The 22599-nt window shown below is 41.3% G+C and overlaps 1 protein-coding gene across 6 annotated transcripts in view; it reads right to left on the reverse strand.

The window, feature by feature from the left end:
* The window catches only part of UBP1 (upstream binding protein 1), a 38875-nt gene extending 20596 nt beyond the window's left edge, over window positions 1-18279 (reverse strand). For all 6 annotated transcript variants that reach the window (XR_005932056.1, XM_041122352.1, XM_041122351.1 and 3 more), the window contains exons 1-5: window positions 18125-18279; window positions 8147-8298; window positions 2008-2084; window positions 759-864; window positions 28-134 (exon numbers count right to left, since the gene is read on the reverse strand). Coding sequence is in view for 5 of the 6 variants with exons in the window: in XM_041122352.1 (XP_040978286.1) it covers window positions 28-134; window positions 759-864; window positions 2008-2084; window positions 8147-8298; window positions 18125-18237 (555 nt within the window). In the remaining variant the exon portion in view is untranslated. The remainder of the gene's footprint in view (window positions 1-27; window positions 135-758; window positions 865-2007; window positions 2085-8146; window positions 8299-18124) is intronic.
* Window positions 18280-22599: the final 4320 nt, after the last annotated feature.

Consider the following 22599-nt stretch of genomic DNA (forward strand, 5'->3'; position numbering starts at 1 on the left):
GACATTCAGTCAAGTAAAGTTCCAAACCTGAATAAAAGCAGATGTACATTTTGTTGGATCCCACAAAAATTCAACTGCATTGAGCTGGCTTGGATTTGTCTTGATATCAATGACTCCAACAGACATTGGAATATCTATTAAAATAAGTATATATTTCAAAACAATCATATTCCAAGAAAACACTACAAATAAATTTTAATATAACGTTACCATCAGCAAACACAGGTAGGGTGGAAAAATGTGGGCTTTGGTGGCTTGACCATAGGCTCAGAAACAGTTTCTTAGGACTGTCTGAAGAATCTTAGTAGACTCAACATACAAAGTGCTCAGGGTTTGGGAGTGGTTTTTGATTCCCCTCCTCCCCCCCCGCCTCCCCTCCCGCCCCATACACAGCTTATGCACCAAAAATGACAAAAGTTATGCAAAATACAGAAACCATGTTGGTGCCATTTCCACAACCTACCAAAGTTACCTTTGTATGTGTTCTCCTAATTACTGTAAGATTCAGTAATCAAAACTGGAAAGATTACTAAATGTATAAAGTTGCAGAGTTGCTATGTTTCTTCTGTAGCACTTGAAGGTTTTAAAGGCACGTGAAAGTGGTAAGAACACTTACATTCAAAATACACACTATGACAAAGCAGCATACAGAAAACTGGTCTGTGTTTTTTCACCAGCCCTAGCATAAATGTGACCATGATGAATTTAAATTTGGAAATTGAATTTCATACGGTGGCAACTGATAGAAACAATTATACCTAAGTCGAGAAGTCTGTCCCCAGGGCGGTTCCACTTCCAACCTTCTAGCTGCTGGTGCTCTGTATATTGCAACCTTCTGTCATGGAACACAACTCTTATAATACTCTAACAAAGAAAACAAGCATCTGATAAGCCACAAAGTTAGTATATGTTTAGAAACAGCCTGAAGATAAAGCACTAAAACGTTCCAAAATAGCCACAGTGCCAATAAATACCTATTTACAGCCAAAAATTTGGCAACCATCAGTATCCCAAAATATTCCAGAACACAGAAATAGAACTGAGAATCAGGAAATATTTGAAAATGTAGTAAAAATGCAGAAGGAGAATTACATCTGACTGCATATTCTAAAGGTCACCATGAATTACATGCAGTGAACTGAGCAACACTGACAGCACAGTATCAACACTGTGCAGGCAACACCAACTTATTTTAGAAAACAAACACAAAAGACTTCACTTATTCTGAAAAACAGTGAATATAGTTTGACCATTTTTTTCATGGAGAATTCTGTGAATTTTTGTAGAAAGTTTTAAGAAATAAAATTAATAGAAAATTCCCTTCCTAGTATTTATAAGCATATTTACAACAAATCTATGATTTTAATTAATAGTAAGAAGTAATAAAAAACTTCCAAACTTTTCCAACTATCCTAGCTGAAATATTAATTTAAAATACTATGACACGATTAACTTTATTCAGCTAGAAGCAATTATCCAACAATACCTATTTTTGTTACCAGTTCTTGTACAACTGTGGGCTTAGTCATATTCTGCTGCATGAATGCACATATAAAATAATTTGTTATACAGAGGGGGAAAAATACTGAACACATACATTAAATCAGGTAGTATTATTCATTATATGAATCAGTTACCACAGCTTCCTTTTACTCAGCAGAAAGACATGGGCTTACATAGTGGAGATTCACTTCATCTTAAAACAGATCAGACTGCAGACCCTCATAGAGGATACATGATTAGCTCACCTTTCGTTATCTAAAGTTGCATGAAACAAACCCGTTCATAAATGGGAAAATGCATACATGTATATTCTTTTAATTTGTAGTAAACCTGAAATAACAGAACTATGCATTAGGTTCCACTGTGCCTATTTTCTTTATTGGTCAGATCAGCTGGTCCACCTCCCGCCGTGAATCAGAATACAATAAAAGGTTAAGAACTACTCTTTTCATATGCAAGCAGCAGAGATTTGTTAGTAACACTATCTAGAGAACTTCAATTCACCTTCACCAGTTTTCCATTGATCTCTGGTATGTCTCCAGCTTTCCGATTATCTAGCATTCGTATCTCATAGGACTGACCTTTAAAGAGAAAAAAATTTGCATCAGCAGAAGAGTCGGAGCACAAAGTTATTTTGTGTTTAATGCACCTGAATTAGCTTTTGGTTCACAGTACACAAGAATACCGGTACCTGAAACTTCTGTTTAAGAGATTTTTTTGTAACAAGGTTCACTTCACAGCATGGGAATTAATGGAACAAAATTAAACTTTTCAGTCCCTTTAAAACTACAGATACTTTTAGAGTTAAGGTATTTCATTTAACATGAAATGTAAGTACTTGTTTCTCTATTTTTTTTCTTAAAAACTTTTCAAAGCTGAATTCCTTTATTTTTGAAACTGATGAAAGGCACCATACTGAGAACCATAAACTGGTCTTCCGAAACAAACTCTGGCAGTTTTCATACTCTTCATGCAACATACATACTACTCTCCCATGTTTAATTTTGCTTGTGTACCTGTTGCCTTTGTATGATTTTTAGGCTTTGTATGATTTCAGAAATAAGTCTTTAGAAGAGCCAGTTACTGCTTATTTCAAACAGGTATGAGCAAATCTATCTTTCCAGTGAATTTGATGAACTGTTGTGCTTCAAAAGAGACAAAGCTCTAAGTAATTTATTTGAACTGCAGGGACTTTTTGCTTCCAAGGTGAGCAGGACATATTAATTTGCAAAATCACATTTCCCCAATTAAAATACAGGACAAAATTTCTCTGCTTTTTCCTGGAGAGTAGCCACAGGAGCAAGGTAACATAAGGTGCTAGGAACTTTTAACTGCCTGCTGCTTAACACTGAAACTGCAGTAACCTCTTTTATAAAAATCACAGAATGATCAAGTTTGGAAGGGACTTTGGGAGGTCATCTTGTCCAAGACCCCTGCTCAGGCAGGGCCACCTACAGCCAGTTGTCCAGGACCAAGCCCGGCTGCTTCTGAGTATCTCTAAGGATGCTCATCCAGCCCATGCTTCATTAGCTTCTCTGTAAAGATCTTATGGGAGAAAATAGCAAAAGCCTTAATGAAGACGATGACTTGTAAACAATATCCAGTGCCCTCCCCTTGTCTACCAAACCAGCCATTTCATCATAGAATTTTAGCAAGTTGGTCAAGCATGACTTCCCCTTGGCGAATCTGTGCTGACTAGTCCTGATGACCTTGTTGTCCTTCATATGCCTGGAAATGGTTCCCAGGATTAGTTACTCCACCACCTTCCCAGGGAGCCTGCAGTTCCCTTGGTCTTCCTTTTTGAAGATCAGAGCAACGTTTGCTTTCCTACAGTCCTCAGGCACCTCTCCTAGTCACCATGATCACTCAAAGACTGTTGAGAGTGGCCTCACAATGACATCTGCCAGCTCCCTCAGCACTCATGGGTGCACCCCATCAGGACCCATGGATTTATGTATGTCCAGTTTGCTTAAGTATTCCCTGACTTGTTCCTCTTCCACCAAGGGTACATATTCCTTGCTCCAGACTTTCCCCTTGATCTCTAGGGCTGGGATTCCTGAAGACCAGTGATGCTAGAAATGACTGAGGTGAACAAGGTATTCAGTACCTCAGCCTCTTCCATGTCCTGTGTCACCAGGGCCCCTGCCCTGTTCAGCAGAGGGCCCGCATTTTCCATAGTCCTCCTTTTGCCAGTTACGTACTTACAGAAGACCATCTTGTTGTCTTTGACATTCCTCACCAGATTCAATTCCAGCTAGGCTTTTGCTTTCCCGACTGCACGTCAGCATGCTTGGACAGCGACTCTGTATTCCACCCAGGCTACCTGTCCCTGCTTCCACCTTCCGTATGCCTACTTCTTGTGTTTGAGTTGTGCCAGGAGCTCCTTGTTCATCCATGCAGGCCTCTTGACTTTTTTGCCTGACTTCCTGCTCATTGGGATCCACTGCTCTTGAGGTTGGAGGAGGTGATCCTTGAATATTAACCAGCTTTCTTCGGCCCCTCTTCCCTCCAGGGCCTTATCCCATGGGACTCTATCAAGATCACTGAAAATGCCTGAGTCTGCTCTCCTGAAGTCCAGTGATGCGTTCTTGCTTTCTGCCTTGCTGCTTCCTCTCAGGATCCTGAACTCCACCATCTCATGGTCATGGCAGCCAAGCCTGCCTTCAACATTCACATCCCCAATGAGCCCTTCCTTGTTGTATGAGGTATAGCAGAGCACCTCTCCTCATTGCCTCCTCTATCACTTGGGTCAGGAAGTTGTCAACTGATGCTCTCCAGGAACCTCCTGGATTGCTCACGCCCTGCTGTGTTGAGCCACCCTGGTGTCTGCTGGAGGGACAAGTCCTCCTATGAGGACCACAGCCTGTGAATGTGAGGCTACTTCTACTTGTAGAAGGCCTCATCTACTTGTTCTTCCTGGTCAGGTAGCCTATAGCAGACACCCACTACAATGTCACCCATACTGTTCTGCTCTTTAATCCTTACCCATAAGCTCTCAGTTGGCTCATCACCCATCCCTAGGCAGAGCTCCAGGCATTCCAGCTGTTCTCCCACATAAAGGGCAACTCCCCCTTCCTTATCTTCTTGCCCTGCCTTTCCTAAAGAGCCTGTATCCCTCCATTGTGATATTCCACTTAACGCAAGCCATTCCATCGTGTATCCATGATCCCAACAAGATCATAGCCCTACAACTGCACACAGATGTCTTAATTCCTTGTGTTTACTTCCCATGCTGCTTGCATTAACGTACCTGCACTTCAAAGAGGCACCCCACCATCCCGATTTCCCAGGAAGGGTTTTGGGGTTTCCTCATAATGGTGCTTTATAGGCACTTGCTTACATCCAAATGCTGGAGGTGACCCTGTTTAAGCCTCCTTTTGTTGATTATGTGTTCCCTTTCATGCGCATCATTCCAGGCCCTTTGCTCATCAGCCATGTCCATCACTCCCTCACAGTGCTGCTGGTGACTCTCTCCTTCACTTGTTGTTCCTACTTCAAAGCTGTCCTTACCAAGTCAGCCACCCTGCTGGCAAAGGTACCTTTGCCCCCCTTACTGAAGTGGATCCCATCTCTCCCAAGCAGTTCTTTGCATTCACAGAACTACAAGCCTAGCTGCACTGTGTAAGCCAACCTAGAGAATGCTTCCCCTTTAAAAGCAATTCTCTTCCATACCACTTCTGCTATTTGATATACATCTAGCTGAAGAGCAGCCAACTCAAAACATTGTCCTACAATACTGATATGTATTCTCAATGGACCCATTTAACATATTTTACAGTTAATAACAACCCTGAAAACCCCTGAACAACCAACCACCATCACTCCAAGATTTGAACTTCTAGAATCAGCTTCAGCTGAAAACCTAATCACTTTAAGTATTCCGTTAGCTCATAGAATATCTCAAGTTGGAAGGGACCCGTAAGGATCGAGTCCAACTCCCTGCTCCTCACAGGACTACCTATAACTAAATCATACTACTAAGAGCATCATCCAGACACTCCTTGAACTCCAAATGATGCTCTTCGCTATTCCAATTAAAATACTTCCTGACAGAGGGTAAAGTCAGGGCTTGCTTAAGTATTGCCTTAGAAAACGTCACCATAGCTTAACAGACAAGGCAAATATTCCCTGTGCTTCTGGTACTCCCAATCCAGCAAACTAAGACAACTGCTGATGAAATTAAAGAGGGTATTTGCTCTCTATGGTACTCCCTATTCACAATCCTCTTGAAAATTATTTAATGCAAGACACTGCCTGATAATGGGGCCAAACAAGAAACCAGATAACTGATGTGGCCAGGATTAAAATTACTCTTTTTCTAGAGGACTTAATCCAACTCATTACATAAACATATATATCAGTACAACTCAGTGTTCGAAACTGATCCTTATTTTAAGCTGGATTCAGTATGAAAGATGTCGTCTCACAAAACTATCCCAGGTTGGTTTTTTTTTACATATCTGCATACATATATATACACGCTAACAGCTAATAGCGAAATTTTTAGGAAAAAGTCTTAACCTAGACAGCAAATGTACTGTCCTTCTGTCTGAAGTATTAGCACAGAAGGGAAGTTGGCCAACTGGGTTTTTTTCCCCATATTTATTTAGACAAATGGTATTATACCAATCTCTTCATTTTTCAACATCAGGAAAAGTTACCTAGGACACTGAAAAAGAGAAAAACTTCTCTGCAAAAGAAATCTTTATATTAAAAGATATTTTCAAGGGCAGATGAAATATTTACAGTCATTTCAGACACTGTCACTTAAACGGCAAGCTCTTCTCAGAGGTGAGATAGCAAGCACTTTCCTCCTTCAACTTGCCGCCTTGTGCTGGTTCCCCAGCACACTGAGCTGACCTTCAAGCTTTGTGTTTGGTCAGGGAGGCAGGATCCTGGCACTGAAGAAAACAAAGTGTATTTCTACAGAGTTTAAAGTTTATAAAACTTCCAAAGTTTTTTTAAACAGTGCAAAGCACCTTGCTGGCCCAGCATACTGCTGCAATTGTACTGTTTTCTCCTGAAGAGAGCACTCGAGATACAAAAAGCGGTAAAAAAAATAAAGTAAACCTGACTAAGCAAATGGCTGAACTATGTGATCACACATTTGTAAGACACTAGAAATCACCTGAAGAACTTCCATTATTCTCATTAGTAGAAGAGTTAAGTAGTGTTTAAAGCATATTTAGACAGACTGGATACTGCAAGATGAAGGACTTAGCAACTTCATTCACATGGAAAGCTGAAGATAATGCACAGATTTTAGGGCCCAGGACACAGTTAAACACTTCCAGGTATGAAATGCATCACCAGAAGTTCACACTACTAAAAGCATTTCGACCTGAGCAAAAAGGATATCCTATCAAGAAACCGCACATGTAAAATATACAAATTCTGTAACCTAGTAAAGGAATAAGTTAAATAGCTCACAAAGACCAAGGAAAATTCACCAATACATATTTTAACCTGTGTCCTCTTATCTGCACACTGAAGTAGTACACTGCTTAGAGAAGCACATGAGCTAAGAAGATTAATTGTACCAAAACACTGTAAGATACAGAAAAGAAATGGTGAATGTAATTTTTTAATTTTATTTTTATTTTTCATACCAGTTGTGCTGCAGGACTGTGTCTTCTAAGTACAGTGCTGTCTATCAAGAGATTTTGGGTCAAAGTCCACAAGGAAAAGAAAAAGCAAAACTAAATCTAGGAACTGTGATCCTAGAGTGTTAGAGCCAGGGGAGGGAGGGGTGGGAGCATACAAAGGCATTGATATGGTCCGAACAAATGATAAATGGTTTTATTTGAGTTCAGAATACTAGCTGACTAAACTTAGGACACTTGTGTCATTTCCAGAGGTGAGGGAGGTTTTAATCACATGGCAATGACTACATTCAGATTATTTTACCCAGCAGTCAGTGGCCTCTGCAGAAGGAAAAACGAATTTTCATGCAAATCAATGACACGCTATGAGGAAAAGGCAGCAAAACTCACATGAAGTATTTCTCTAGTTAATTTCTGATAAACGTAGACAGACAATAGTGAAATACACACAAACTCCAAAGGTAACTACAAAGGTAGCTGCACTTGTGTTTATGTTTCAAACAGAATACTGTTCTGGGCAGATATGTATAACTAATTCAAGAGTGATTACAGTGGCCTCTGTTGTGCAACACTTTTTATTTAGGGATTGACATTTTAACATTTATTATGACTTTTTGGGGGTGTTTGTGTGTACCTTATGCAAATATCATCCAATTAACTTGCTATTATCAATCAAGTTTAAACAGGAATGCAAAATTAGTCTTGTATTTTAAGCTATTACTACCTGAAATTTGTCTCCCAAAAGCTCTGTCGGCTTGATTTTGTTGGGGGAGGTGGGGGATGGAGAGGGATGGAGAGCAGAAAAAAAGACCCCAAATCCAAAACCAACAGACCCTAAAGGAGAAGTAATGACAGACTATAGCTATGAGTCTGCGAGATGGACAAAACAAGACTACTAGTAAGGTATCCAGCCTCATTTTCAACATGCATTTATTTTGGATGTACCCACATGTATCAAAACATGAAATACAATCCCAGTTTTGGACTTGCACCACAAGCTGCATTCACTATAGTTATGCCTGCAACATATGTATACCAACCTTGATTCAAGTATGTAAGAGTTTCATCATATAATTTTACTGCTGGAGATGTTGCAGCACACATAACATACTGGAAGGGTGGATGTTTGGTCTCATTTTCTTGTGGAAGGCTGGAATCTTCCTGTTTGAAAATAGGCAGTGCCAAAACATCACTGAAAAGAACAAACAAATAACTTTGTGAGACTGTTAGCCCTGTTTTGCCTGAAGTTACAGGAAAAAAAAGTTATTTGTGACTTAAAAAACCACTGTGGAATACATACTGAATTGTGTCACTCAGTTTATTAGTGAAACCAATGTGAGCAGTATCCAAAACATTTTCCACCAAAATTTTAGACCAGGATACACAAACAATGCTCTGGGACCTAAGCAGACAATAAATAAAGTTGTGCTGATCCTCTGAAAATTTAATCTTCAGTTCTTGTCTCCACTGAAAAAAGTCAGTTTACTCTTAACTTTTCACCTGTCAACATAGGTAAGCTTACCTAATCTAATATACATGCAGCTGAGAGCAATGCATTTACTTTCTTCTTTGAAATAATATATTCCCCAAAGTAAGTTAGTTACACTGTGAAAAATCTTTCTCCCCATTTAGTATCATTATATCTAACCTATTAATTCTGTTGACGTTGAAGATTTTTCAATCTTAACTTTTATTAGGCTTTAACACACTGAATAGCACAAAAATGATTAAGCAGCAGATTCACAAAACATAAGTTATAGAAAGTATATGCCAACATCCACTTCGCTTGTGGACCTAAGACCACCAGAAAAACTTTGCAACTGCAAAGTTTCTGAAGAGTAAAGAGCAATCCGTGCTGTCCACAGGTAGTGGTGAGACAGACAGCTTCACCACAACCAGCAAACACATCTTCTGCTTTCTACAGAATTAAATATTCTGTATAAGCAAGAGATTCTTTTTCCGTGTATACAGTAATCCTTCATAAACAAAACTTCAAAGAGATTAGCGAGTTCTATTCAGAGATAGTGTTTTTCTTGCACTCAGATTTTGTTCATGATGAAATTATCTGCAGATCCATGAAACTTTCCTTGAAAGTTAGGTTATAAACTGAAGATTTGTCACACCACCTCACCTATTGATTCAGTTTTTAATCTGCATGTATCTTGTTTTTCTCTTGCCTTGATCACAGTCATAGATTTAAAGTATTTTGTAAAAGAATTATAAATGTCTTATCTGTATTGCACTATTATTTACCTTTTGTACCCTAAAATTTTTGAAGTAAAATTGGTTTTTGCTCTCATTTCTGTGAAAGCCCGCTTTATTTAAAGAGAACTCTAATTCCTCTTGAATTCCAGCTCCTGTCTGGAGAATCAAAAAGTATCAGTATCATAACCAATTTAAAAAGTGAAAATACAGCCAATATGTTTGTATCACAGAAGGTTATAGTATAGACTTGGTCTACATAAGGTGTGAGGAGTGCAGCTGGGGCACCCCAACTTTTCTTTCAGAGCATGTGCCCCATACAGTAAGGTAAAGGCCAGCCACATCATATTCCACGCCCCTAGCTACCTGGAAGAAGCTATATTGACCTGAAAGAGGAAATACTTACGAATGGTGAAAAAGTCTAAGAAGTTTGTCTATACCTTGTAGAGACTGTACAGTCTCTCTCAAAAATAAGAACTAGAATTAAAAAAGGACCGAAAAAAAGACACCCATACAGTTTCCTTTCTACTAGGAAGAAACCCCAGAAGATGCTACAAACAGGCGTGAAAGCAGGACAAGGCAGGATACTGTCCAAAAATGCACTGCAAACCTGCCGAACCATACCATAGCTACTTCTGATGCCAGCTCCCCAAACTGGAGCCCAGAAGAGGCTGTATTCCTTTACTAGTTACACAGGAAGATAATGTGAAATACCCACGTAAGAGAAGCAGACACTCTTAAAACAGTTTACTTCTATAGACCAAAGGAGCATCCTATCCAGAGGCAGGAGAGAAAATTTCATAGATTGGTGGACTGCTACTTGAGGATGACTCAGAAGAAACAACTAGATGCTTCGTGCCTTGCTGTCGGTCAAAAGGGCAGCATGAGAGGAGGGCAGCCCAACACAAGAGGGAGCACTGCGACAAGCAGAGAGAAGCATCGTCCCAAGACAGGACTTCTACACCAGGAACCCATGCTCGTCATACACTTTGGCACATAAAACACTTGTTAGCATTTTTATGAAAAGGAACTTTAAAATGGAAAGAACACGGGAACAATAACAATGTTTAAAATACACACATAAGAGTCAAAGTGCAACAAAGAAGGCATGCAAAGTATCTCACCAAACAACTAACCTGTAATTCTTAACCAAGTTCTGCAGCACTTGCTTTCACATAACACGCAAGATTAAAAAGAGAAGTCTTCTGTGTATTTTTGAAAAATATCTTTCAAGCCTTCAATTTTCCACTCACAATTTAAAGATAAAAATGCATCTGGTCAGGCTCAAGAATGTGTGCCATGGTTAATAAACCAGTTACATTAACAGACAAGGCATTGGAAGCCAACAAATACAAATGGAAGACAAATTTAGCCAGCTTTAAACCCGCTATTGCTAATACTTACAAAGTGGTAATGACTACCTGCCACTGCGGAAGAAAAAAAAAAAAAAAAAAGAGACATCCAACTCCGCAACCCTACAATTTAGTTGTAAAGAGAGCATAATGCACGTTCTTAAATGCCACTATTCCAAAAAAACGCTCCAGCAAATGGCACAAGGCAAATGTAAGAATCTTCACTTATTTTCCCAGATAAAAACATACATTGTTCTTATGAAACAGTCTTCTGGGTACTACCACATTCCAAAGGAAAAGAGAAGCCAAAGCAATTTAAAACTTCCTAGACCACCTTTAAATAAATACCATTTAAATAACATTTTGATTTGTTCACTCATAAAGAATGAAGTACCAGTGTTTTCACATTTAAACATACGTTTGTTCCCACCTAAAACCAGATAAAAGCTACAGGCAATTAAAGAGTCAATAAGGTACGAAAAAAGTATTTCAAATTAAGATTTTACAGTGTCAGCGATAAATAAAAGTTAACTGATTTAGAACCAACTATTATTTCCTCTTAAAGAAAGCGACGTATCTCTCCGGACTTTCAGCAAGGAAGCTGCTGTGAAGTGACTGGTCTATCCTTCAGTCACTGTCATACAACAACAGAGGATAACCAGTTTTATTTGATACCCATGAGCCTACGGTTCAGCAACTCAAAAGGTCTCCTGGGCAGTACTGGCAGAAAGAAATTCTGCCACACAAGCTGCTCCCTCCCTACCCTTCCCGTTCTACGCGATATTTTTCCCGGCTAGGTTGGGATCTCTTGTGTAGCTGTGTGTTGAGCTGTGCTATGAACTGACAACTGAGGATGGTAAAGGCAGGTGACAAAAATCTTACTGTAGAGAAACCCCCATCCTATCAAATATAACTCGAGGGCAGGCATAATGAGTTAAGCCCACTTCCCTCCTCATGACTGGCAGTAACAGGGATATAGGAATCAGGGAAGAAATTGCTAATGTCTGCATTTTCCTAGAAGTCATTAGGAACATGCAGCTTTGAGAAACATAAGAATACGAAGAGCATTCCCCCCAGTTCTGAGGCCAAAATCCTCTGTTGTTTATCCTTACATTAGTTCAAATAGGGACCATCTAAATTTCACAGTGACGAGCATTTTCTACAAAATAAAATTCATTGCTTACACAGCACAGCTGAAGAAAAGATGTGAGGTGTACTCACAATTCAGAGAAGGAAACAGAAATTCAGTATTTTTAATAGTCCTCTTACACCAAAGAAGAGTATCTTGTAAGCGATAAACTGCATATAATATATGCAGTTTAAGTAGATCACATTCCTAAAAACTACGGAGATCCTAAATGACAGTCTTTTTAGCACCTCCAATTTTATACTGATGCTGTTATAAGACCCAACAAAAATAAAACAGGAGAGCAGGTCAGCCTTCTCAGTTCCAGCTTTTTTCCCCTCAGATCCCAGATACAATTTCTGCATTTATAACGAGCCAATGGCCTGGCAGTGCAAATTATCTGCCACCCCAGTAAATAATTGGCAGCCTCCTTGTTTATGTATACTTCAGCATCCTTTAGTCATTTTCTTACCTGGTAAAATTTGATTTGTGCTGGCCCAAGGCAGATTAGTGACAGGCACTTTTACTGCCAGCTTTGCTCAGGTTATTTAACATGGCAAACAACCTCTTATCTAAACTGAAGCACCCACTGGCAGAGTTGCCCAGATGGAGGAAAAATAAGTTTTCCAAAATAGCTACTGTTGAAATGATTTCAGGCTACAGCAGAAAAGAGCTTGAGAGACTGATTCTGTTCTTCTTCTGTCACTCATAACTTCTGATCTTGGGAAGTAAGAGAGTCATTTACTTCACTTGTCTCATCTGAGTGAACTTTGGACTATGACAAGCAAGCTGAGGTGTAAACGAATAGCACTGTTTTGAAGAAGCAGCAGCTTTTGTTAGACTTCTTGGTATCACTTGAAAAAGCAGACCTATGAAGGTTTACTCTCCATATGGAAGGAGCTCCAAGACCAAATTTTTGAAACTATTAGCTCCCATAAGAAAAGTCTTATCTCGGTCCCTCACAATTTGTTATCTAGTGCATTCAGCTGAAAAGATTCTTTCTTTCTTCCTAGAGGAAGGAGAAAATTTTCCCAGAAAAGCAAACAGAAACAGTCTTCATTACACACCAAAAGCAGGCAGTAAACACATCTCCAACACCCAATCTTAGCTAGCTATGCTACAGAAGAAGTGCATAAACGAAACTTCACCATACAAAAGTAGGAAGGCTTAGAAGAGGAAGCAAGGTGCACGTTAACACTTGAACCAAAGCATCCAGTGGCACGGATCATGTGCGATAAGCTATTCTGTTACGTAGCCTACGTGAGCATAGTACAAAAAGACCACGAAAAATGTAAGTTATCCTTCTCCCACGCTTGTGAAATGTGTTTGCCAGCCACAAAATCATCTTCCTCCAAAATACAAAACCCTTTTTCAACACTTTTTCTGAAGCATTTAAAAAAAAAAAAAAAAAACCAAAACAGAATGAAACTGCCTAATAATAATAGGGTCACAAAATAAATAAAGAACCTCCTGTCCTTACAAGAATAGGAACTAGTATGTCATCAAAATTCAAAGCAACTTTCCATCAATCATCTGCCTTATCTGTCTTCTGGTTTGTGTACTTTTGGGTGTGAATACTAAAGCATCCAAGAACATGTAGGTCTTTTGAAACTTTAAAGCATGCTTTACAAGGGCAAATACCTTGAGAAAAATGTTTCTCCAGCAGTATTTGAATTAGAGTTATGATCTCAAAGCGAAGCTCTGCACTGTTAGGAGGTCTGAACAAGCCATAGGAAAATGTAAGGGAACAGAAGAGCTGATACTTCCTAATGCTTTCCCTGTGTCCACAAAAGCAAGTTTGATGTGAGATGAGACCCCTGGAAGTAGTTGCTGGGAAACAACTTTCTCTGAAGCACTTGTCAAGAAGTGCAACATGAATGAGAAAACAGGTACAAATGCAATGCTGTTCTGGGAATCCTACAACCCATCACACAGAAACTCAGCTGGTTAAAGGCCTCAACTTCTGGGGAGTCTTGGGGAGCAAAAAACAATCAATCAAAGAAAGAACAAAAATCCCACTACCAAAACCTGTGTCCTCCTAAGCTCTTGAAGGTACCAAGGAAAAGCTGTAAGAATAGTATTTGTTCACAATTATAAATCCCCGGTTCTCCATCCACTCCTCCAACACAGAGGTCAGGCAGCTGCTCTAATTTGCAGCAGCTATACTACAGATTGCTCCTACATGGGAATAATGCATAAAGCGTAAATGAAGGTAAACTTGCTGCCCTGCTCTCAATCCCACACATCCATCCACCATGAGAGGTGATGGGAACAGAGAAGATAATTATACAACCTGAAGAGTCTTTTCCTTAAGAATTAGACTGGTCTCCTTGCCTTTTTGAAAGGTATTCACACATCAACTGGGAAGAAGAAGAAAAAAAGAAACCTAAAACCAATGTTAGTGACCTAGAACACGGGATTTATCTTTCAACATGTTTAATCTGTGGTAACAAAGTGAGGAAGTTTAGGTTTGTGGATTTTTTTTCCTCAAATGTCTATTTCCTGACAGGTATTTACATATTTGTGTGCCTGCACAAAGAATCAAGCTCCAATTCTAATCAGTACATAAATTTTTATTTTACAGCATCTAGGTGTCAGTGAAAGTTGGGGTTTTTTCTACAGTGCAATACATAAAAACAGACCACTGCAACAGAAGCTTTTTAATGTATTCTGCAGAAAATTCTATGGAGGAAGGGGGAAGGAAAAGGAAAAAAGAAAAGATTTCAGGATACCTTAAGCACTCCTCTTAAAAAAACCCAATGTAACCAGTAGCAGAGTCTCAAAAGAGTGGGAGGCATTAGAGGAAGCATAAACAGTCATTTTGTCTGTCAGAAAGTAACAGCAGCCACAAGGAAAACAGGGCCTGAATGAGACAACCCTATTTTTTTATTTTTGCACAGCAACTATAAAGTTAAAACAGTAACTGTCATGACCCAATCATGTTCATTAGAGGCCAAAAAAAGGATGTCAAGGACCTGAAAGTTTTTAGAAGACAACACCCTCCCTCTCTTCTCCACCTGAAAACAAAGCTGTAAGTTTTAAGACAATGGTCACCCAAGTCCTAACAGACCACCTTCACGGTTACTTTAGCCTAAACTTTGGAGGTGAGTTGATACACAAAGTTCCCTCCAAGGCTCTCCACAGCATAGTAAGAAAACAGGACTGACTGCATGAGGTTTTTGTTCTTGCCAAACAAGGTAGCAGCCAGCTCCATTCTCCAAAGACACTCCGGGTGTTTGGGAGATGCAGCAGAGTCAAACTGACTTGATTCTCCAAAAATGGAGGACAGTCTGGATTTATTGTCATACAGTCTTTTGCATAGACTTTCCCATTTCAGAACCAAGAATCATCTTTTTCAATTTCATTTCATAAACTTCAGGTTTTAATCTAGAAATATATATCACAATAGCTACTCAGGAAATAATCATCAAGTTTCCCAATGACAAGCTTCAATTTTAGCACTACAAATACCATTGGAATTGCAAGCATTTAAATAAATTCATACACTAAGCTTTCAAATTACACATAAAAATTCAGTCATTAAGGTACTTGTCCTTATATTAATGCTTATTTAACTTAATTTAAATCAAATCATTAATCAAATAATTCATTACATGAAAAATGGAATTCTGCTAGAGAAACATCAGACAGTTCCTGAAACTTATCAATGAAACAGCCTCCATTTTTACAGTTCATAGCAATGATCAGTGGTCCCCAAAATTACACAATTCCGGACAATAATGATTATCAATTGAATTGAATCTTGTGTTTATAGGCAGTTTCCTATTGCATGAGAAGACGTTAGAACAGCAATCAGAAAAACTGGGTTTCAAGATTTTAAGGAAATTTTGAGAACTATTTAAAACCACATGAATCTGCAGAGAAATTTTATCCAGCTAGCTTCCTTTTTAAAAAACTACAGTTACTGGTTAATGGTTATGAGCAGTTTTCTTCGCAAGAAAAAATGCAGGAGTAACACCATACATTCTACTTCAGACTGATCATCAACTTGAGAAAGCATCAACTACATTATATACAACCCTAACAGGTAAAAGGGTTATGTGCAGGTCTTCCTAACAAAATGCAGGGGCATATAGCTTGGGGAGCTCTCCCAGCATTCTCCTCTAGACAACATTTCTTTTTCTTCTATTACCTTTTTTTTGTAAGGAAATGACAAGTAATTAGCTTCTACTAGCACAAAGAACAGTGACAGTAATATCTTCACTCTTCATGCTATGCCACTTCTCTTCGTTTTCCCCTCGCACATCACTTAACAGGCCATGACTTCCCTAAAGTAGAGATCTAAGCAATACATAAAATAACTAACATACTTGCTGAAATCACTCTGAATCCAGCAAACACCAATTGCAATTAGGTGGTCCCTTTAACTATGTGTTCAGAGATTAAGGTTACAAATAATATCAGCGTGTGTTCCAAAAATACTTGCATCTCATCACAAACATAAAGTGTGCAACAAAACGTACGACTAACGTATAGCTTAGCTTGTGCATACTAATTTTTATAGCTGTTTTTAACTGCTACAGCTCTTTTTGTGGTACTTCAAAACATCCTCATAGGCAGGTATATGTAACTGAAAAAACACTTAGGATTGCTGCCCACCATAAAAGGATGATACGAGCAGAAGAAACAATCTACACAACAACAGTAAAGATTAAAACTCTTAAAGTTTCAAGAAACTAAGCAGTGTACATTACTCGGAGAATGAATGAAGTCTACAAAAAGAAAGGTAAATCTTTAAAAAGTTATCCCAGTCAAAACTCAAGACTTCTACTCATAAGAAATCCCAGAAAGAACTGGATCGTGACAGAGAAGGAAGAACGCTTCTTGAACAGGAGCGCATACATTATCCATTGGTGTTTGCACGAGGAAAAAGATAACCAGAAACCGAATGCTGAGAAGCCATCCAGGCAACTGCCGTACAGCTGCCCACAAAAACTGGCATGCCACTTCGTGGGGCGAATGTTCACTTGACAAAGGCAGAAACGGGACAGAAGTGGAGTAGGATGCAGATGAGCTGAATATAAAATCAACAGTATTCTCAGGAATAGAGGTGAATCATCTTGTTCTCGGAACTGGCAAGTTCTCAAAGTTAGTTTTAATTAGAAAAAACAAAAAAAATCAACCCCCCTCCAAAAGAAAAACCCCATCACATACATATCCCACCATAAACCTGCTGAACTCACAATCCCAAATACTAACAAAAGGGTCCTCATTTCTATTCAGCTGAAGCCCTTATTTCTAACTTCGAACAAAGACACTGCAGTTCCAACACTTCACCTGAAAAGTATTACCTTAAAACACATATAATAGCCGAAACCTGTGGCGGCCTCCAAGTTTCAGGTAGCCCTGAGAGAGAATGCATCTTCCATACAGGCTAGGCCATCAAAACTACCAAATACCAGTGTTTTACCTGTCTAGGCTCTCAAAATACTAACTAATACCACTGAAAACCTTAGACTAAAACGTCTGCCAGTGTCTCCAAAGCAGTTTCCCTTTTTCACGCTAGTAAGTCACTCAGGAGTCCACATGTGCTGCCCATAACCAAGATAAAACATACTTCTTCCAAACAAGTACAGTTTTATCTTAACTTTGAAAAAGCACACCCAAACACTATTTAAACACTGTCCCTGTAAAACCTGGAGAAGAATCAAAAGGTAAAGAAACTGCCAAGTTGATTAAGAACAGAAAGATCTACGTGACAAGAAAAAAAAAAACCGAGACGTCACCAAAGACACATACTACACAGAAACATGAAAGAATAAATAAACCGATTAAAGTACAACCATACTACTACCCTATGAATTACCACAACGTTTGCCCGCTTGAGAAAAAACATTTTTTTAACCATCAAAGAAAACAGCTATTGTTTATTAAGAACCAGAATTATATTCACCAAGTACAAGATGATAACCTTCTGATACGCGGAGTCCAGTTACATTGCCAAGGGACGGAGAAACGTCATTTTTACGGTAAAGATTACACCTACAGGGCAAAAGCATCCCAGCCTAAGCAGCAGCCCGCCCTTTCAGGCAGGCCATCTGCCAGCAGAAAGGGAGGGCAGGGCGGGAGACCCCCTGGGGCAGACCCTTCACCGCCATGCCGAGCAACACGGCAGTCGGTACCGCGGAAGAGGCGGCTACAGCAGCAGCACCTATGAGGAGAGACCAGGCCCGCTCTCGGGGAAGACACTCTAGGATACAAAAAAATGAGGGAAGAAGAGACTGGGGGGGGGGGGGGGGGGGAGAAGCCCCAGCTCCTTCCCGCGCTCCCCGAGGAGGCCGGTCGGGAGGCGGCACCCACCGCCGGCCACGAGTTACCTCATGCTGTAGGCACCGGCTCCCAGCTCCTGCCCGATGCCGGAGAGGCTGGCATCGAAGTCGTGCACCAGCCCGGACTCGATCACTTCATCCATCTTCAGCACCCACGCCATTTTCCGCCGCGCTCCCGCGGGAGGAACCGGACGGGGAGGAGCCGCTCAGCCCCGGAGCCGCCGCCGCCGCCGCTCCTCCGGCGGGAAGGCGACGTCTCGGAGAGCGAGGGGCTGGCGGAGGCGGGAGAGGGAGGGGAAGCGCGTACAGACCGGGGAAGGGACGGGGGGGGTGGGACGGGATAAGTCCGCGTTCAGCCCCGGGGGGGCCCTGTCCCCGCGGCGCGACTAGGGCGCGGGGTGGCTCTCAGCATCCTGCGCTTGCCCGGCCGCCGCGGCGGGCTGAGGACCGGGCGGTCGCCGCCGCCGCCCCCTCCTCCTCCTCCTCCGCCGCCTCCGACCGGACCCTGCCCAGGGCCGCCGCCGCTTCTACCGCCGCCCGAGCTCCGACCCAGCCCAGCGGCGCCTCCCGCCGCATCATTCACAGGGGGGAGGCGGCTGCTGCGGCGGCGGCAGCAGCAGCAGCGCGGGCACCCGCCGCCACTACGGCCCCACCGGGGAGGAACCACCGCCGCCGCCCCGGCGTGCCCCCGCTCGCGCCCAGCGCCGCCGCTCACGCCAACATGGCGACGACTTCCAGCCCCGACTGCCTACCGGGGCGGGGCCTTCCCGAGCTCGGGGCCGCCGATTGGCTGGCCTCCGCCGAAGGACCCAATCAGGAGAGGGCGGCGAGGGGGGTGAGGGGAAAGCCCAGCCAATGAGCGGGTACTTCCTCACGCGAGGCGACGTCAACTCCGGAGCCCCGCCCCAGGGCCCGTTGTGCACGGCTGCGGCGCCCTTACTGCCCCCCTCCCCGCTCCTGCGCGCGCGCGGCATGCTGGAAGCGCCCTCCCCGGAAACGGAAGGGCGGCAGGCGGGCAGGAAGCGGCGGCAAGGCCCCGCGAGCCCGGCTGCGGCACCTCCGGCACCGGCTGGGCCGAGGCCCGGAACGGGCCGCCTTCTTCCCCCGCCTCCGGGCCTGTAACGTGCGGGCCTGGGGCCGCCGCCCCAGCGCTACCCGCCTCCTCGAGAGTAGTGACGGAAGCCGGCTCTTGGAGGACGAGGCGTGTGCTCTGTCAGAACGGGCTCGGAGGCGGGGGAGCGGCGATCCGCCGGGAACGCTGCAAGCACGGGGGAGGCGGCGGTAATGGCGGCCTGCCTCCCCCTCTCCTCTCCAGCCTTCTGCCCCCTCCGCTCGTTCCAGCTCACGTCAGGCAAAGGTTCTTACAGCGCAGAAAGTTAACTTCTGATTCTGGGAAGCCTGCCCTAAAGAACCCAGACCCCGTTGCAGGCTGAATAACCAATCAATACGGTGGAGAGACAGACAAAAAGATGCAGCAGTAGGCACAAGGTGGAAAATTACTTACTTTTTTTGCCTAGCATACTACCTAGCATATGCTATATAAATACACCACTTAATTTGAGGCACAAAATCTCAGCACCTCTGCATCCTGGACTCAAAAGTCTCCAGTCTGTTAAAACAGGAGCGTTCACAAGTGGTGAAGGCCCCCACCACAGGAGGCAGGACTAACTCAAGCTCAGAGGAACATACTCTGGGCTCAGAACCCTCTTGTCACCTAATGGCTAGGAGGAAGCTGCTGTAAATGGACATACGGGCAGCAGATACTGCTGTTGTCACCTTCAGGTTACACTGCATCCACCTGCGGTAAGGTGAAAAGTGCAGGACCTAGAAAGAATTTTCTTGGCTTAATACTCATTTCCTCTGTTTCTTTCTGGCCTTTGAGTTGTTTCTCAGCCCATTTTCTAGCAACTGAAGTCCGTTTTGTACAGTTTTAGCTGCATTAAGACTGCCTTTCTCTCCTTTAACCAGCCAAACCGAGTTAAATCCAGGTTTACTCAAGTAGCATCAAATTTGTCCTTCTGGGGTATGAATTTATATTTTGTAAAAGTTAATAAAGTAGCTTCATTTTATGCTGTTACTAAAATTGACTATTTTATATTTTCCAAGGAAAGGATCGAAGAGGCAGCTAGGCTTTTAATAAATAATTCTTACTGATTATAATGGCCTGGCAATTAGAGAACACTAGGAGGAATGCAAGGGAGAACTGGAACTGCCAGTGGTTTAGATTATAATCCTGTCCCCTCTGGTCATAAAATACTTAGTCTGGTGAGGGGTTGCTAATAGGGTAAGTAACCAACAACTTCATGTAAAGAAGGGGTCTCAAAAAAACTCAAATGTTAATAATTCAGAGGATAGTTAAATAATTTTATGAGAAGTTTCCTTAAAATGAAACATCCAGTGAATAAACTACAGAAGAGTACTGAGACTGTAAAATGCATTTTGATCATACAGATACATGCTTTGAGTACCATCACACAAGTTTTTCAAAAGATAAAAGTCAGGACGGCCCTAAGTTCATGAATGATTAACAAAATACCAGCTGTTGTTTGAAATGTACATACGACATCCTTCAAAGATAGAGAAGCACACAGACCATGTTTTATGATTTTTAAAGGCAATTCGTAAAGTTAAGATACGGCTGCCAGCTTGTCCAGAAAATGTTACTGGTATTTTTGCTGCTGTAACTGATGTAAGAGTTCTCTGTCTATCTGAGGACAGAGGAACTATTCATCTGCATATAAGAGGAACCTTAAAAAAGGGAAATTTATGAAGAGGGTATGGGCTTACAGACAAGTCACTAGCATGGGCACTAGCTACCAAGTTACAGGTTTTAGTGAGAAGAATTGAAATTGCCACAGGCAAAATACCTCCTTTAAGCCTGACAAGATGACAACAATACCCTGAATTCATTAATTTATTATTACGGTGGAAATATTTGTTAGCACTTCCGAAGATGGTAACAACACAAATGATGGCATTAATTAGTTTCAGTGACTATTACAGGGTGTTTGTGGTCCAATTAATAAATTAGGAGGCATTATTCAGCACACAATAGTAGTGACTACAAAGTTAGCTTAAACTCCTATCATGGAAGAATTAACAGAGTTTTGACTGAGAACTCAAACCGTACCCTAACCAGACATTTGTAGACCTAAAGTGGACTTTGTAAGTGAGGTAGCATAAATAACACGAAAAAGCACTTTTGTAAGGGGTACAAGAGAAAGTGGTGGTTTGTGGAAAACTAAAAGTAATGCATTTTCTGCTTCTGACAGTCAGAGTTACAAGTTAAGACAGGATCCAAGACCAGAGAAGCCAGGTACAGTTTGATTTATGCATAGCAAAACTGGTTTATCTGTTTACTAGCAGTTACAAGATCATAAATTGATGATTTTTGTACTGGGAATTGTTTTCTTCTGACCTAAATTCCAACCTCTGCTGAGGGTATCTTGAGTGGATACAATAAGACCCATCCTCTTGCAGTTCAGTCTTTAAAAGTTGGGTAAAGCTTGTCCATGAGAAACAAACTGACTGTTAGTATTTCTGAAGATGTTATCTTTAGTTATTTTAGGACACAAAGTGTCCTTTTTCTGTTAAAATACAAATATTACAGTGCATACATTTTTCTTTAGCATTATTTGCATCCCTGGCTAATTTACAACAAGTTTTCTGCAGAGGTTTGTGGTGTGTGTTTGGTTTTTGTTGTTTTTCAAGTACACTGTGATGTCTTTCTCTGGGGCAGGTTCCTAGATCAGTCCTGTTCTCAGATCATCTGCTGGAGGATCAGCAGTGCACACAAACACCACTTTCCAGCCAGATCTAGCCCGCTCCAGTGTATGGGGTTGTACCTTCAGTGCAAATCAGCTCAAATACTCAAATCTCTAGTTTTAGTAATTATGACACAGTGTTCTCAACTTTTGCCAAAAGAGTTTAAAAATAACTTCAGGCAGATAGTGATTACAAACAGAAACATTGAAAACAAAAAATTTTGTATTCTATTTTTCAGTTTTTATACTACCCTTGTGATTTTTTTAATGCCTATGGTTGACGTTCTGCATATTGTAGTATGAATGGTAGCTGCTTCCATTTTTTAAATTTATTTATTTATTTTTAATCCTACTCTTTCTGTTAGTCTTCCCACAATTTAACTTTCGGGACAATTTGCTGCTAAACTTCTATATTGGCCTTATACTCAGGGAGAGCAGAGTCAAGTTCAAGCTATTTTAAAGACTAAGGAAATAAAGAATACAGATTTCTATTGCAAAAGTAAAGTTGTTCTTATTCTTTACGAGCAACAAAGAGTCTTGACTGGAAAAATTGTCACACTTTTGATGCTGTCTATATTCCACAGAAAACTAGAGTGGGTTTAGCCAAATAGGAGCCATTGAAAATTCACATATAGTACATTTTTAAATGCCTTTTTCCTAATAAAATTCCTATTCTGCAACATAGACAATATAAGCCCCATGCAGAGTCCCACAAGTTAGGCACATCAGCCTGTTTTGAGGATGAGATTGCAGAATTTG

This window comes from Aquila chrysaetos, chromosome 3 (genome assembly GCF_900496995.4).
Source record: "Aquila chrysaetos chrysaetos chromosome 3, bAquChr1.4, whole genome shotgun sequence".
Taxonomy (NCBI): domain Eukaryota; kingdom Metazoa; phylum Chordata; class Aves; order Accipitriformes; family Accipitridae; genus Aquila; species Aquila chrysaetos.